This window comes from Andrographis paniculata, unplaced genomic scaffold, assembly GCF_009805555.1.
Source record: "Andrographis paniculata isolate CXL003 unplaced genomic scaffold, ASM980555v1 Contig33END, whole genome shotgun sequence".
Taxonomy (NCBI): Eukaryota; Viridiplantae; Streptophyta; class Magnoliopsida; order Lamiales; family Acanthaceae; genus Andrographis; species Andrographis paniculata.
In genome coordinates, this window is record NW_026137566.1 from 368,194 (window position 1) to 384,537 (window position 16,344).

Genomic DNA, 16,344 nt, shown 5'->3' on the forward strand with positions numbered 1-16,344 from the left:
TAGATAAAAATATTTAAATTACTATGAAATTAGCAAACAAAATAATAATAATAATAATAATAATAATAATTACATCATTTTTACGGACATAAAAAAAATATATATATATAATTTTATTAAAAATCGTAGTCCGACACCAATGTACGTGTATATGTATATATTGAAGCTGTGTTGGTCAGAGGTTGCTGGTAATATCTCAGACAGCATCCTCTCAAGTGTCCATGAAGATGAAGAAACCTCAATATTCCCGTCTTATGTCTAACCTCCCTCGTTATATTCTTACCCATTTCTCGCAAACAAGCTCAAGCTCGTTGGTTCTCAATTTCGGACACCACCCGGCATCGTCATCGTCGTCGTCATGTTTACGTTGTCCTCGTCATGTCCAAAATCAACAGCGCTTCGATATCTCCATCGCAATCCGGGATCGGAGCCTTGTGCGATCACGCCGCCGTCGAATCTCCCGATAAAGAACTCGAATCAATCCCGTTGCTCGTATTCGATTCATCCCCCGGCGAACCAGGTGACGCTCCGATTTAACGATTCCGTTTTTCCGTTCTAGCGTCGGGAAAGTTCTTCCCGTCGAAACTGTAAGTGTATTTTATTAGTGTCCAGAGTGTCGCAGCCATCGTGTTCGGAGACGGCTCGACGCATTCGCGGCTGCATCCGTTGACGAAGAGGAGATCGGAGGCGGCAATTCCCGTCGCCGGAAATTACCGCCTGATCGACGCCGTCGTCAGCAACTGCATCAACAGCGACGTGACTCGAATATACGCTCTTACGCAGTTCAACTCGACTTCCCTCAACTCTCACCTCTCGAGAGCCTACTCCGGCATGCGCCTTTCCAACGACGGCATCGTCGAGGTCATCGCGGCGTATCAAAGCCCCGACAACAACGGATGGTTCCGGGTCCGTTCCGTAATTTCGCTCGCAATTACCACATCAGATAATTCGTAACGCGTTGTCTTTTTTGTCTCGTCACATTTAGGGAACCGCGGACGCGATAAGAAGATGCTTATGGATGCTCGAGGAATATCCGGTGGCTGAGTTTTTGGTTCTCCCGGGTCACCATCTCTACAAAATGGATTATAGAAACCTCGTCGAAGCCCACAGGAGATCCGGCTGTGATATAACTGTCTCAGTTTCGACTCGGACTAAAGGAGATGATCGAAAAGAAGACATGGGAATCTACGTAATCGATCGAGACGTTATGATCGAGCTACTTACAATACATTTCCCGAACGCCAACGACTTGGGAAGTGAAGTGATCCCGGGCGCGACATCGCTCGGGATGAAGGTGAGATCGCGCGCTATTCTTAACTTCTACGATACTAATTTCATCCCGTTTCGATCTTTATTTTCACCGTTTATTTTATTTTTTTTTATGGCGAAGATTCACACGTATGAGTTCGATGGATACTGGGAGGACATGGCGAGCATCGTTGCTTACTATCGCGCGAACATGGAGGCCATTCCGAGGATGAGTAATGCTTACAAGTAAGTCAATTTAACCCCCGTCGAGTATGCTTTAGCTCTGTTTACATAGATACTTTTTGAACTTTTGTCAGTATTTTAGAAAAATATCACATCATATATTTAACTCTATATTATTTTCGATATTTTTCAAAACTTCTATCTAAAGGTAACTTTTTTCCGCTTTCTCTAGCTTCTACGACAAAGAGTGGCCGTTGTACACGTTGCCGCGTCACCTACCTCCGACGCTCATAACCGACGCCGTCATAACGGATTCCATCGTCGGAGACGGGTGCATTCTCAACGTATGAATCGAACATTTCTACTTGACACTCTCGAATAAAACTAGACTTATGAGTCGGGTTTCTTCGCCATGTGCCGCAGAAATGCAGGATAACGAGCTCGGTGATCGGCATGAGGACGAGGATAGGGAACGACGCCGTTGTCGAGGATTCGATCATCATCGGATCCGACGCATATTACCCTGTAAGCAAGCAATTCATCGAATACAACTACTTTTTTTATACGGTGTATTCGATTTCGATATAACGGTTAAACCGATCGAGAAATGCGCCTCGCAGAACAACAACGGCAGCGGCGAAGACCGCGGCGCCGGAATTCCTGTCGGAATCGGCGAAGGCTCTTATATAAGGAAAGCGATCGTCGATAAGAATGCAAGAATCGGCAACAATGTGATGGTATTACATTAAATATATATTTATATAACAATGACAATATAAAATCACTTAACTGACCATTGACCATTTATCATTGTCGTCTAGTTTGTTTGCAATTTTAGTCCTTTATCGACAGAGATATCCACCTGACGTGGCACCTTCGTTGCTCACGTGGCTGTGTCCGTAGATTTTTTTTTTTTTTTTTTTAATTTTAAATTTTCAAATTTTTTTCAGATGACTATAAGTGTTTTAGAGATTCCAGGACTAAAATAATAATAATAATAATAATTAATTTATTGGTGCAGATTGTGAATAAAGATGGTGTGGAAGAAGGGAGTGACGAAAGCAGAGGATGTATCATATCAGGAGGAGTAATAGTCATCACAAGAAATGCACTCATCCCCCATGGAACTATCCTTTGATATTTATATTATTATCATTAATAATAATTGTAATAATAATAATTACATTATTTTTTTATTTAAATAATAAATTAGATGTGGTATTTTATAAGAAAAAAAAATCATGTATATAAGAAATTATGAAGATTGCACACTAATAAATTAAAAAAATAAACCTCAAATTAACTAGGGCCAAACAGTATGGCTACATTTGAAATTAATAAAAATATACAAAAATATACTCTTTCTGTCCGTTTATAATTGTATTATTATTTTTTTAACAAATGTCATTCTATTAGTTAATTGAAGTATTTTTGTATAGTTTTTTAATTTGCATAATATTTCGATATAATAATTAATATTCAAAGACTGACACGCAAAAAGTAAATGAGACTCTTAGAGTCGAACGAAAGTACTTGTTTTATGAGAAAAAAAAATATGATATCTTTTAAAAAAAATTAAAAAATTACTTAGGGTGTGTTTGTTTGGTGGATTGGATTTTAAATACACTATTTATCCCATTTTTTCCTTCAAAAAACATCAAATCAAACACCTATTTTTTATTTTTTATATTATACTAAAAATTAATTTTATATTCAAAACATCACATCAACACCTATTTATATCACATCAGACAACTATTCAAATTCAAAATTTTTACTAATTCAAATCCCAACTCAAAATCCAAACACACTTTTTAAAAATATCTATATATTGAGTTTTAAAAAGATCATCACAGTGTGCCATACTAGCTATACTTTCAAACCACTCACTCAGGTGCACATTTCAATTGATGTTTAGTTAAATATATGGCACTATTTAGGTAAAAATTTTGAAAGTTTTGAAATATAGGAGAATCTTGATATTAATAAAAAAAAAATTAATATAATATAAATAGATGTTAATATAATATTTTGAATAAAAAATAAGTTTTTAAATGCAATATTTTAAATAAAAAAAAATAGCCGTATAGTATTTTTTAAATGTATATATATATTACTATCGATAGTATTATGAAGAATTTTTAGATGTATATATAAATAGAGCATAATAAAAGTTTAAAATAAAAATAATAATAATAATGACATGTCTATTTATGGGTGCATTGGACGAAATAATATATTGGAAAAAAAATGAAAACATAAGAAATGCGTGATATATATGAACACCAATCTTCTTTTTTTTCACAGGAGTGTTTTGTTGACTTGGAAAAAATTAGGACAAAATGTGGTCAACTGCGTATTCATATGTTGACTTCTCTACGCCCAAATTATATTAAGTCACGTGCCTGCCCAAAAGAAAGTAAGATATAAATATATAACATTATACTAACAATTTTATTTTATTTTATTTTATTTTTTTTATGATATGAATTTTCAACGTGCTAATATTTACAATAGTGTATAAACAGTTGTTCTTAGTTTATACTTCCTCCCTCCGTCCCAGAATTATAGTCTGAATTGTGTTTGGTACGAGATTTAAAAAATATTAATATTATATTAGCAATGGGTAAAAAGTACGATTAGAAGACTTTTTTGCCCTTGTGAATATATTAATGTAAAAAGTAGTGGCAATTGTGTAATAATAATGAAAAAGTAATGGTAGTTTTATAGTGATATGGTTATTTATGGAAATGAGACTATTGTTTTGAGACGGATAAAAATAGTAAACAAGACTATTGTATTGAGACGAATGGAGTATCAATTATTTGTATTGTGTTAATATACATATTTGTTAAAATCAATTGTAATATCTACTATATGGACTATTATCATATACTCCGTACTCCCTCTATCCAAAAAGTATAGTCTTATTGTGTTGGACACGAGATTTAAGAAATATTGATATTATATTGGTGGTTGGTAAAAAGTATGGATAAATGACTTTTTTGCCATTGTGAGTACAATAGTGTAAAAAATAGTGGCAATTGTGTAATAATACTGAAAAAATAGAGATAATTTTATGGTGATATGATTATTTATGCAAATGAGACTATTGTTTTAAAATGGACAAAAATAGTAAACAAAACTATTATATTGAGACGGATGAAGTGCTACGCATTTTGTTATCTTAAGATGAACTATTATGTTGACATTAATTGTAGCATAATTTTATGAATTATTATTATATATTGAGTATGGTTAATCAATACAGCCTATGTGAAGTCTGCGCTAAACTCAAATTTTTCATTATTTTGGTATATGTGAAGTCTGTGTTAAACCAAAATTTTCATTTTTTATATTATACTAAAAATTAATTTTATCTTCAAAATATCACATCAATATCTATTTATTTCAAATCATACAACTATTACAATTCAAAATTTTTACCATTTAAATCTCAACTCAAAATCCAAACTCCAAAACAAATACACCCTTAGTGTATAGTTTTGAAATTGATCCTCACAATATGGGTCGATCCGAATAAAACCATTTTCATTAAATAATTCTACACGGGATTCGCTAGCCTTTTACTCTCATCAGTTTTAGTCAACAAACATCTTTAAAATCAACGATCACGATCTACAATTTTAATCAACACTAAGATCTAAGGTGAGGTAATAATAAGATGTTTTAATTGCCGTTCTGATTATCTAATCAACATATATTTATAAAGAAAATAGAATTACCACAAGATATTTTAGTATATAATATATAATACATATTTTAATAATACATTACATAATTTTACATAGCATAATATATTCTAATTTCAGCACAATAAACAGATTATTATACAATACATCACCAGACAATAAATATTAATACAATATACAACAGAACATATTATATAATTTTATATAGCACAATATAATGTAATTAATTTTTGCAGAATAAACAAATTATACAACATAACACAATATATAACCCACACAACACATATTTTTATATAACACTGACACATGCTATATGTCTTGTGAATTATAATAAAATATTAATTGTTTCAAGTTAGTGTACTAATTGCGGTGACTTGACCTTATCTCACGTAGTAGTAATAATAATAATAATAATAATAATAATAATAATTGATGTAACAATAATTACTAACAAGAGAATCTAAAGGGAAGGATTATGTGGGCATTAGGGGCTACAAAATGTCTCATACGTACATTGTGGTTTAAGAACATGTCACAAAATTTAATTTAATAATTGATTAATGTTGTAGTAATATTATTATTATTATTATTATTAAATTTTGCCAAAAAAACAAGCAGACATCTCCAGCCTTGATTTATCTTTGTTGTTGTTTAACTAATGCACATAGAGAATATTATGTCATACTTGTTTGTAATTAATTCCGACATTGTATATTTATTAATTGCCTCTAATAATACATTGTATTATATTATGTTGTACGACGACTGGCATATAAATTATAAGTCCCTATGATATATATACTATAATTGAAGTAGAGCAGATTATGCTAGTTTGAAAGTATTTGTTGAATAGCAATTACGAATTTTTACATTATTAAAAGTAATAATAATAAATAAATAGAGCGGATCATACGTGGAAGTTGAAATACATCAATATGGTGTTAAATGCAATTTGTAAAACTTATGGTATTAAAGAGAAAATTTTAATTTTTATTTGATCATATTTTTGAAATCTTGTGGAGATTAGAATAAAACATACACATGGATTTTATCATTATTAAAATTAAAATAGAGTTTTTTTAAAAAAAAAAAAAAATTATTTGAAGTGATTATGTCACTTTTTTTTTTTTTTTTCTCAACTAAGTTTATAGACAATTTATTTATAATAATTAATTTTATCCAAAAATATTTTTATTATTTTTAGTTTAAAACATAATAATCAATTTGTTATTTTTCTTCTTACTAACTTATCACATTTTTATCTATTACTATTTAATAAAGTTTCTATAATACATCCATCTTAATTTTTACCTACTTCATTTTAATATTAAAATATTATTATTATCTTTTTTTAAAAAAAAAATTATGTGCCCAAATAAAATTATATAATTAAAAAAATGTAATATTTGTAAAGTAAAGTCAAAATAAAATCATACTCCAAAAAGAACAAAATTTCTGTGGGTGTCTTTTTCGTTAAATGGTAATATGTGTGTATGTACTTATTATTATTGTAGAAAGATATAAAAAAATGATAAAAATTTTACAAAATAAATAATGGATGTATTCCTTCTCATCATCAAGTTATGATTAGCAGTCCTAGCTAAGTTAAATAAAAAATTATTTGATTTCATTCTCAATCATTTTCAATGATTGTTGAATTTAATTTATGATTTCCCAAACTATTGCCTAAATATGCATCACTAATTTTAAATTAATGAATCTTTTTAAATTTATTCTATAATTAATAATGGTATTTCAGAGCATGTAAATCTCAAATTAGTAGTTGAGTTCCTACATTAATAATAATAATAATAATAATAATAATAATAATAGTTGGTTGGGGTAGTGTACAAGGAAGTAAAAATATAGCAAGTTGTATGTGTAACGAATCAAGAAAAAGGTCACGTGAAGGGCACGTGACTTTGCCCCTCAACCACCCAAGATTCAAACTCTTTCTTAGATCTTATTGTTTAATTTCTGTCACAATATAATATAATATATATATATGCATGTCATGACCATCATCCATGTGTGTGTTATTTTTTATTTTTTTCAATAAACCAAATTGGTTATGAAAACATAAATAAATAAAACTTTAGATCAAGGAAAATCATTTTTTCTTTCGATTACAGTCATATCTAATTAATTTTTTATTTAATTTTTTAATTACATTTATCAAATATCTCCGTAAAAACAAAATTGAATAAATAATACAAACTCTTTCTACATAATTTTATTATTCATATCTTAATAAATAATAATCGATTTATTAATATTTTTTTTAAAAAAATAAATTATAATATTTTTATTTTACCTTTACTCCTCCAATTTTATATATATTTTTTTTAAAATTTTTTTTTTGCTCAAATAAAATGATATAATTAGTTTGAACGGGAGAATTACTGCATATTACTTCCTTCCGTCCAATTTAATTTGTCTTTTTTCTTTCATCCGTCTCATATAATTTGTTCTTTTTCTAAAAAAATATATATATATAATTATACATTTTAATCACATTTTAAAATTTATAATATATAATTTTTTATTTTAATTAAAATATTTAGTCATCTTGGTCTTACTTTATAATTATTTTTACTGATAGATTTTTTAATTACTTACTAATTATACAATATACTTGTGAGATTTTGATTTTTGGTTTTGGTTTTGAATAGTAAAATGTTGAATTGAAATAGTAATTTGATGTGATATAAATATGTATTGATGTGATATTTTAAATGTAAAATTTAATTTTAATGTAATATAATAAATAAAAAATAGATGTCTGATTTAACGTTTTTTGAGAAAAAAAAAATTGAAATTGTAAAACAGAAAAATAAATCTCACAAGAAAAATACACATGTCAAAGGTAAATGGAACAAATTAAAAAATAAATAAAGTGAGAAAGAGATGATGTAATAAAACATATGGTAGCAAAGTAGCTAACCATATGAAGGGAGGGAGGGAGGGAGAGGATGAATGAAGACATTAGACATGCATGATGAATCAATGATCTCATTATATAATAATAATAATAATAATAATAATAATAATAATAATAATAATACTATAGACAGAGATGAGATAGATACACATATACATACACTTTTCCATATATAATAGTATAACCAAACCAATCCAATCCAACCCAACTCCAACAATGAAATATTTGACTGTCAGAAACTGCCCCAACTTGTCTATCTCTATCTCATACACTGAATCCACCCAGAGAACTTTCTTGCAAAATTCATCCAAACAAATAATTAAGATGTAATAAACCCTCTTATATATATATATATATATATGATCTCGATCTCTTTCTTGGTTGCTTTCTTTCTTCAAATCAGAGATCAAAAACCCTCTCTCTCTCTCTCTCTCTCTCTCTCTCTCTCTCTCTCTCTCTCTCTATATATATATATATATATGTTGTGTTCATTTAGGTTTTCAAGATTTGGGAAATTAAAAGCTGATCAAAAAGAGAAGAAGGGGTTTTGTTTTCAAGAAGATATAGGTATTCTTCTGAATGCACAGATTGATTCTTCTTCAGCCTGCAAATCTCAGAGGTAATTATAATTATTGATATATCCATACCATACATATTTAAATTTTATTTCCATTCTTGGTAATTAATATATATATATTTCTTCTTAATCTTAGATGTTAATGGAATTCATTATAAAATGAATAATTCATTCATGGGGTTTCATGATTTTAATTTGCTTCAAACTCTAATTGCTTTGCTTTAATTAGAAATTCAATTTTTTTTTAGATTGGTTTTAAAACATTTTAGTCGCAAAAGGCGGTTTCTTCTTTTGCTTTTTTCATTGTTCCTAAATTTACTGTTCAATTTTTAAGATTTTCAATAAAAATAGTATATGTGTATATATATATATATATTATTATTAAATTTAAATTATTAAAATAAAAATAAAAATAAAAAATCAAATTACAAATCAAACACAATTATTTTCAATATATATTCTCACTTTGAATCACATTATCACCAAATGTACATAAAAAAGAATGATTAATTCTTTGTAATTTATTTTCAAGACCAAGTTCATAAAATTGTGTGCCATATTATTATTTGACTATGGATGAATTTTAATTTAATTTGTTTTAAGAATAATTTAAACATTGAATTGAATTTTTTTTATGTTATATTAATGTGTATAGATATATATATATATATTGTCGGAATATATTGATGTATATTTGATGTAATGAAGTATGTTTTGAAACTTACCTTTGTTTTTTGAACAGCCATTGCATTTTTTAAGACAAGAAGCATTGCTTCACCATACTCTTCAACGCCAAATTATTCATCGGCCGTGCCGCCACCGCCATCGTCGTCGCACTCGCCGTGACACAACTACGTAATCCCGACAAAAATCGCCCCAACCGCGGCTAAATTAAATGAGCATTGCGAAAGCCCCGGCGACGAGGTTGGCATTGTCGAAAGGCGGCTTCATCAACCTTAAAAATCAGTACGCCAACGGCGGAGCAAAGGATGTAAGAATCGCGCCAAACAACGGGCTCGACCGAAGGCCATCGAGCATTGCGCAGTTCATAGAATCGAAGAAACTTGAATTATGCAAACCGAGAGGGAGAGCGATATTCCGGTACTTTCCGGTGGAATCGCTCTGCCTGCTCGTTTGCCTCACGGCGTCGTTGCTTATATTACCGTTGATTCTCCCGCCGCTCCCTCCTCCGCCGTCGTTGCTGCTGCTCCTCCCGATTTTTATCTTGGCGCTCCTCATGTTCTTGGCTTTCATGCCCTCCGACTCCCGTAAGGCCACCTACGCGTACGCCTAAACGGGTAACGGTGTGCAATTTTGGCGCTGTAAGTGACATCTCTTATTGTTTCGATTCTTTAAAAAGATATGTTTGAAAATAGTCTTGTATCTCACTTATTGTCGTTCTAACGATACTGATTCTACGCGTTTAAAGCGATTATAAGTGAAATACAATACTAGTTTTAGATATAATCGAATTCGAGGATCAAATCGATTACATGCAACCGGTCTACATTGCCGGTGCTCTAGCATTTTCCGGTTATGGATAGGAGTCGCGCTCGTCGAAATTGAAAATGTAGCATGATTCATCTATTTCATATCAGAATTTTTGCTCGCTTGCATATGTTCTATTTCTTTATAACGTTGGTTTCGAGTGCTCATTGGATAAATTTTCGATCGAACGTAATACCCGAGCTCGTAGACGCTACTATTCGAGTGCTCATCAGCTAAATTTCCGATCAAACGTAATAGCTAAGCCCGTAGACGCTACTCTTCGAGTGCTCATCAGCTAAATTTCCGATTGAACGTAATAGCAAACGCTACTCTTCAAGTGCTCATCAGCTAAATTTCTGATCGAACGTAATAGCAGATGCTACTCTTCGAGTGCTCATCAGCTAAGTTTCCGATCGAACGTAATAACCTACCAATTTCGCCAACAAAAAAAATTACACTAAGCGAATCATGTGTGTTACGTATTGGTACACATGCTCGAGTAAGCGCACAATTAAACAACGAAAGTTTAGAGAATATAATCTTCCATCGCAAAGAAGAATCATTTTTCATCTAAGAGAAGCATTGAATCGACGCCAGCGGAGGTTAGGATGGAGATCCATTTCCACTCCGGTTTCAATTCAAAACCAACAAACCACGGCGACATTTCTCAACCTTACAGCCTCATTAACATTCGAAAACAGCTCATACAGGTTCGGGCAAAGTTCCCTGTTCGACTGCAATCGTCAATCATTTCGATACGGTCTTTTCATAGATACGACATATATGGTTTCCAAGTACACAGCCAGCTTCCTTCTTCGGTAATAATCAGCAGACGGCAAGAGCTAACTCGGCAAGATCTAAAATTCCGTCATTTTAGCACAACACAAGAGCGAAACGACAAGAATAGAAAGATGTAAATATCATAACCATAAGAGTTTCTACCTTCACTAAACCGCAGCTGCAGCGTGACGAAGAAACGACGGAAGATGGTGTTCCAAAACAGCGAGCAGGTCATCCTTCCGATCCGGCCCTGTCAGAATTCCTCCTCCGAGCCGTTTCACAGCATCGACGAGCTGCCCTCGATGCCGTTGCGAAAGCAAGCACCCCCCGGCCTTGACGCACTCTCTGTACAGTGGCAGATAGGCGACGGCGACCCTAAGGGGGGCCGGGAGATCCCTTAAGCAAATCGGGGAGCTCCCCCATTTCAAAATCTGCACCAGGTTCGAAAAATGCGTCGCCCCTTGGGTCAGCCCGTCCATGAACGCTGCCTCGGACCAATGCTCTTGAAGAAAAGCCCGGAGTTCGGGAGCGACTGTGTCGTCATCGGATCTGGCAATGCTGTCAGCGACGGAATAAGTTGCCGTAGGGTCCCCTAGAAAGTCGGAACGGAGGAGGAAGGCTACGCCGTCAAGGGATCCTCCGCTTCGCTCGCCAGCAGCCTTCAGAATTTCGATGCTGAGGGCGGCAAGAACGTGTTGGGGAACGCGGGGGAGGAGATACGCTGCGACTTCTACTTGACTGCTCGACGTGGCGGCTGTAAGGGCAAGACACAGTTCCATATCTCGGCATCCCCTTTGGACAAACCACTGTACGACTGGCAAGCAACCTCGCTCGGCGGCTCTCATTAGGGGTCCCAAGAAAGCCACGGCATTACCCTCGTCCACTAGACATTGCATTGTGCCGATTTTACCATAATGCGCAGCAAAGCCTAAGGCCAAGTCGACGTCCACGTCCAAGCTGTTCCTTTGAGCAATCTAAGGCAGCATAAAACAATAAGACGTTTTTATTGTTAAAGTATGTAGTATAAACATCTTTAAGGGAATAATACGTGTACTCAGACACCGAGCATATGGAATTGTCAAATTTTTTGTATGAGTAATTTAAATGAACTGACATTGCGGGGAGTGACGACGCAGCCAAGAGCTGCTAAACAGTTACATGTTTCTACTTTCTAAACCTAATCCTCATTGACTACATAACATGCTGAACTCAATCACCGAAAATCTATCAGCTTATCTTTAGTATTTAAATGGTTATAAATCGACTAAAACCAACATCACCGATTGCTCACTTCGGCCATCTCGCGAAGATACTATGAAATACCACAAATGATGCAGAGTTAGTATAGTTTAAAATGTCCCGACAGTGAAGCACTTTTTCTTTTCTACACTATCTGTGAGTGCAGCCTTTTGAAAGCCTAAGAACATGTAAGAGGTCAAGAAAATTGCAATTATATTCTATGCTAAATATGTAGTTTAAAAAAGCCACGTCCAAAATCGTATAAACATCTTATGTAAGGAACGCTATTGGCCTATTGCCACATTCAATGATTAGGAAATAATTGGTTGGCAAAAGTAGTTTGGAGATGCAAAGCGTCTAAAGCTTACGAAGTTAGAAAATAAGGAATTAGAGTGGAAACAAAGTTCGTCTAGCTAAAACAAGCTGGAAAAAGAAAACGAGGCTCAAAAGCACAATCTAGTGGAAAGCATTCGATGAACACGCATAGAATTGTGTCTCGATGAGGCACAATGTTTATTTAGCCACACAACACTGGAATTACCTGCAACAAGATGCGAACTAGTTCTGTACTCCCAAACCGTGACGCCTCTAGAAAACATTGATTGATATTATCTGCACCTCCCTCAACCAGAATGCCCAGCAATCCTTGGATTCCAGTGGCTGATATGCCTGACGCCCAACTAGGATCAAATGAACTAGAGAAAAGCGTGAGCGGAAAGCAAGCAGCATCAAATGCTTCGGTAAAGTCTTTCCCTGTCAGATGATTGCCCGCAAGATCTAGAAAGGTCTTGAAAGCAGATAGCTGCAGTTGGATCTCGACAGGAGAATTGTGACCCACTCTGTCCTTATTCCCATGGCTTCGAGAATGAAAACTTATACATTTGAGAGCCCAATCGGTAAATTTCTGAACCTTTGCGCCAGCCTCTGCCTTCAAGACTTCATCTCCATTGCATTCCTGTAGCCTCTCGTGCAACCTGCTAGGATGCAAGCATGACATTCCTAGGTGCGCGGGCTAAAAGTGTAACAAATAGTACCAAAATGAATTAAGGATGTGCAACAAGCTTTGCGAAAAACCCAAATCTTATATTCTTATTATATTGTCTCTTTGCCTTTGAGCTGCCCGAAACTCTATTAATCATAAAAAATTACATTGAAGATCCTTGCAAACACAGAATGATGCAAAACAATGCAAGTATTCTAAAGAAGAGATAAGAATGCGTCTTAATTTTTCCTTGTTGCATATAATCAAGAGTAATAAAAAGTCAATAGGGTGAATTGGGTACTATCTGAGATTTAATGACCTTATTAATTACCAAAGATATTATTTTGCTCCGAATGCCATCTGTCCGCAGCTGCTCTAAATAGTGAGTTAAGTTAGAGAACATTGGACTTGGATAACCGAGATACCTCTAATAGCATAATAGGAAAACTACGATCAATTTCAACTTAACAAGGTAAAGCTTCTTCAGAGAGAGAGAGAGAGATCACCGAACAGCACAAACCACAAGAGAATTTTCGTTCAAGTTAAATTTCAGATCCCAATGATGTATATGATCAAGATTTAATACACCATTAGCATGCTACGTCTTGCTTCATGGTTTACATTGACTGTACATAAGCTGATCTCTAGGTAGGGTAAACTGTAACCAATATCTAGGTTTTTTGTTTTTTTTTTACTTCGCACACACAAGCGCATCCATCCGGGATCATAGCCGGGATTCCTCACCACTTGATCGACAAGGACTTGGCTAACCACAATCTAGCTTAAACACAGGAACGTCATCACTTCAGAAGCAATGACACGTGCTCCTACTCTACACTGATTTCTATTTTCAACCTTAGTTTCTTTACCGGCTGCAACCAACAAAGACACATTTATATAGTGAATAGAAACAGCATTAATTAGAAAATAGTTGAACAGTTGGTGATTTTCTCACCGTCATCTCAACGACAAAACGTAAAGCTAAGTCATTAATGAACTTCATGTCAATTTTTCATTATTCCAGTTTTAAAGACGGCCTTAATTTAAAACATTTTTCCCTAGGTTTTCAGAAAATTAAACACAGATGGACTCGACAGTCGACACTTAGAGAAAAGAACCATATGAAACTAAACAAGTTAATACTGCATATTGAATGAATCTGATTATGTGTGGAACAACAAGTTTTGTACCTTTGTGCCATTACATTAACTGTGTCAGCAAGGCTCATTGTCCGACTCTGACAAGCTGAAACACACGACGCAAGAAATGACGTCCTGAGCGCGGCGCGAGTGAAGTCATACGCCCCATTCGATACAATCTTCTTGATCAATCCAGTAATCCCATATAATTCTTGTTGCGTCCTCAAGAACCAAATCGAATCCAACGAGATGCACAGCGCATCATTCAAAGTCTGAGGATCAGCCAACAAGATCAAACTCTCGGCAAGCTCCCAATCGTGCGAACTCACAGCACCCTGAAACGAACGACCTAACTCAATCCTCTCCTGCCGACTCAACTTCCTCCCATTTTTTCCGGTTTCTGAGTTCGAAGCAGCCAATCTAGCCTTGAGCTTCTCCGCACCACAGCTACAACCACTTATGCTCAGATCTTCCTTCCCTAAAAGTGGAGATTCTCTCGAGAAAACCACATTCCCATGGCTCCCTCCATCGTCCTTCTCCGAGCTAAAAAGTGCAATCTCAGTCCCAACTTTCTGCTCACTATTGTTCACTCTAGATACTCCCATCTCAGCCGCTTCCGTGTCCGTCATCTCGACATCAGAACACCGCAGCTCATCGGCATTGACCCGATCCCCGATACCGGATCCTCGGCTTCCTAATTCACTCCCACCCCCACCTTCCATCCCCAATTCATTAACTTCTTCCATCTCCATCTCAATTCCAATATACCTAAAAACAACCAAAGATGCTAACAGAATCTCTCACCAAATAACTCAAAACTCCCAATCTGCATCCATTTTTGATAGAAAACCACAGACCTGAAGAATTTCGCCACTAGAAATACAAAATATATGTATATAAGAACAATCCAAAATTCTTTGTCCGTACAAGCTCCCCACAACTACAGCAATTCAGATTTCCAATCGATTCACAACAATCTAAAAACCGACCTAATTTGCACAGCCGTGATTCATTGAATGGAAGAAGAAATCCGTCAGATTCCGCCGCAGCAGTATTTCACCGAACCAAATCCTCCGCCGTGTTTCCGAAGCACACAAAACCCTTTGCCCAATTTCGCGGAATCCAATTCGCCAACAAAATCCCTAAAATTAACCGACCAAATTTCACACCCATCAGCAACAATCCAAAAGCAACATCACCTTCACACACCAAAAATCGACCAAAACGATTAACAAAACAATTAAAAACACAACCACAAAGATTTTTAAAACCAACGATAATAATCCAAAAACCAAGAAAGAAAAGGAATTACCCAACACAACGAAATGGAACAAGTTGAGAAGGCACAGAAGTTTATAATCTCACAAAATTCCTGAACTTTTCTGCTATGGAACAACCAAAAAAAAAAAAAAATACATATACTCAAACCCGCAGACGCACAGAGAGATATGATATATAGATATAATAAATATAGAGAGAGAGAGAGAAGGGAGAGGGTACCTAAATAATTATGAGTGGAGAGAGATGGAGAAGGAAGCCATGGTGGTAGTTGCACCCCACCCCCCCTGTCAATGGTCCTCTCCTCTCCCTCTCTTTCTTTCTATTCTATTCTATTCTCTTCTATTTTCTTATTTTCTTCAAATATTTTTCCTATTTTTATGTATGACACTTTTCATCATCATATTATTTATAGTAATATATAAAGGATGAATTCATTTTTTTTATTGTTTTTATAATATATTAAAATAAAAATAAATTATTAAATTCTTCGTCGTTTATCAATTACTCCTCTCTCAGGAAATAATTCACATTTTTCGTTAGTGATAAATTTTATATTTATAGTATGAATATAGCAAAAAAGAGAATATATTTATTTATTTATTTATAATTAACGTAAATTTATTTTATAAAAAAATTTAGAATTTTAAATATATATAAAAATATTTATTTTTTTAAAAAATAAAATAAATAATTTTGAATGAATCTTATAAGATGTATTAGACTACGTAGTTAATTAAATTAATTTATATTTATTTAAAAAATATTTAATAAAT

At 33.8% G+C, this 16,344-nt stretch overlaps 3 protein-coding genes across 12 annotated transcripts; 2 read left to right on the top strand and 1 right to left on the bottom strand.

Annotated features, from left to right (window-relative positions):
* Window positions 1-214: 214 nt before the first annotated feature.
* Window positions 215-2,645, top strand: LOC127248311 (inactive glucose-1-phosphate adenylyltransferase small subunit 2, chloroplastic-like). Of its 3 annotated transcripts, XM_051270588.1 has the most exons (9): window positions 215-520; window positions 613-906; window positions 986-1,294; window positions 1,391-1,494; window positions 1,664-1,775; window positions 1,855-1,956; window positions 2,052-2,168; window positions 2,253-2,326; window positions 2,453-2,539. In XM_051270588.1, exons 1-8 carry the CDS (start codon window positions 359-361, stop codon window positions 2,295-2,297), a joined length of 1,245 nt encoding a protein of 414 aa, XP_051126545.1. In that variant the 5' UTR covers window positions 215-358; the 3' UTR covers window positions 2,298-2,326; window positions 2,453-2,539. The 3 variants fall into 3 exon arrangements, with proteins under 3 accessions (XP_051126545.1, XP_051126543.1, XP_051126544.1); XM_051270586.1 differs by lacking the exon at window positions 2,253-2,326 and having other exon boundaries at window positions 2,453-2,645; XM_051270587.1 differs by lacking the exon at window positions 2,253-2,326 and having other exon boundaries at window positions 623-906; window positions 2,453-2,645.
* Window positions 2,646-8,305: 5,660 nt separating this feature from the next.
* On the top strand, window positions 8,306-10,134 carry LOC127248222 (protein AUXIN-REGULATED GENE INVOLVED IN ORGAN SIZE-like). The gene is made up of 2 exons (XM_051270450.1): window positions 8,306-8,704; window positions 9,405-10,134. Exon 2 carries the CDS (start codon window positions 9,558-9,560, stop codon window positions 9,954-9,956), a length of 399 nt encoding a protein of 132 aa, XP_051126407.1. The 5' UTR covers window positions 8,306-8,704; window positions 9,405-9,557; the 3' UTR covers window positions 9,957-10,134.
* Window positions 10,135-10,457: 323 nt separating this feature from the next.
* Window positions 10,458-15,936, bottom strand: LOC127248221 (ankyrin repeat protein SKIP35-like). 8 transcript variants are annotated; one of them, XM_051270446.1, is made up of 6 exons: window positions 15,791-15,933; window positions 15,603-15,672; window positions 14,342-15,432; window positions 12,711-13,146; window positions 11,093-11,904; window positions 10,595-11,007 (listed from the first exon to the last, which is right to left on the bottom strand). In XM_051270446.1, exons 3-5 carry the CDS (start codon window positions 15,040-15,042, stop codon window positions 11,098-11,100), a joined length of 1,944 nt encoding a protein of 647 aa, XP_051126403.1. In that variant the 5' UTR covers window positions 15,043-15,432; window positions 15,603-15,672; window positions 15,791-15,933; the 3' UTR covers window positions 10,595-11,007; window positions 11,093-11,097. The 8 variants fall into 8 exon arrangements, with proteins under 8 accessions (XP_051126405.1, XP_051126403.1, XP_051126401.1 ...); XM_051270444.1 differs by having other exon boundaries at window positions 14,342-15,489; XM_051270447.1 differs by lacking the exon at window positions 15,791-15,933 and having other exon boundaries at window positions 14,342-15,163; window positions 15,280-15,489; window positions 15,603-15,763.
* Window positions 15,937-16,344: the final 408 nt, after the last annotated feature.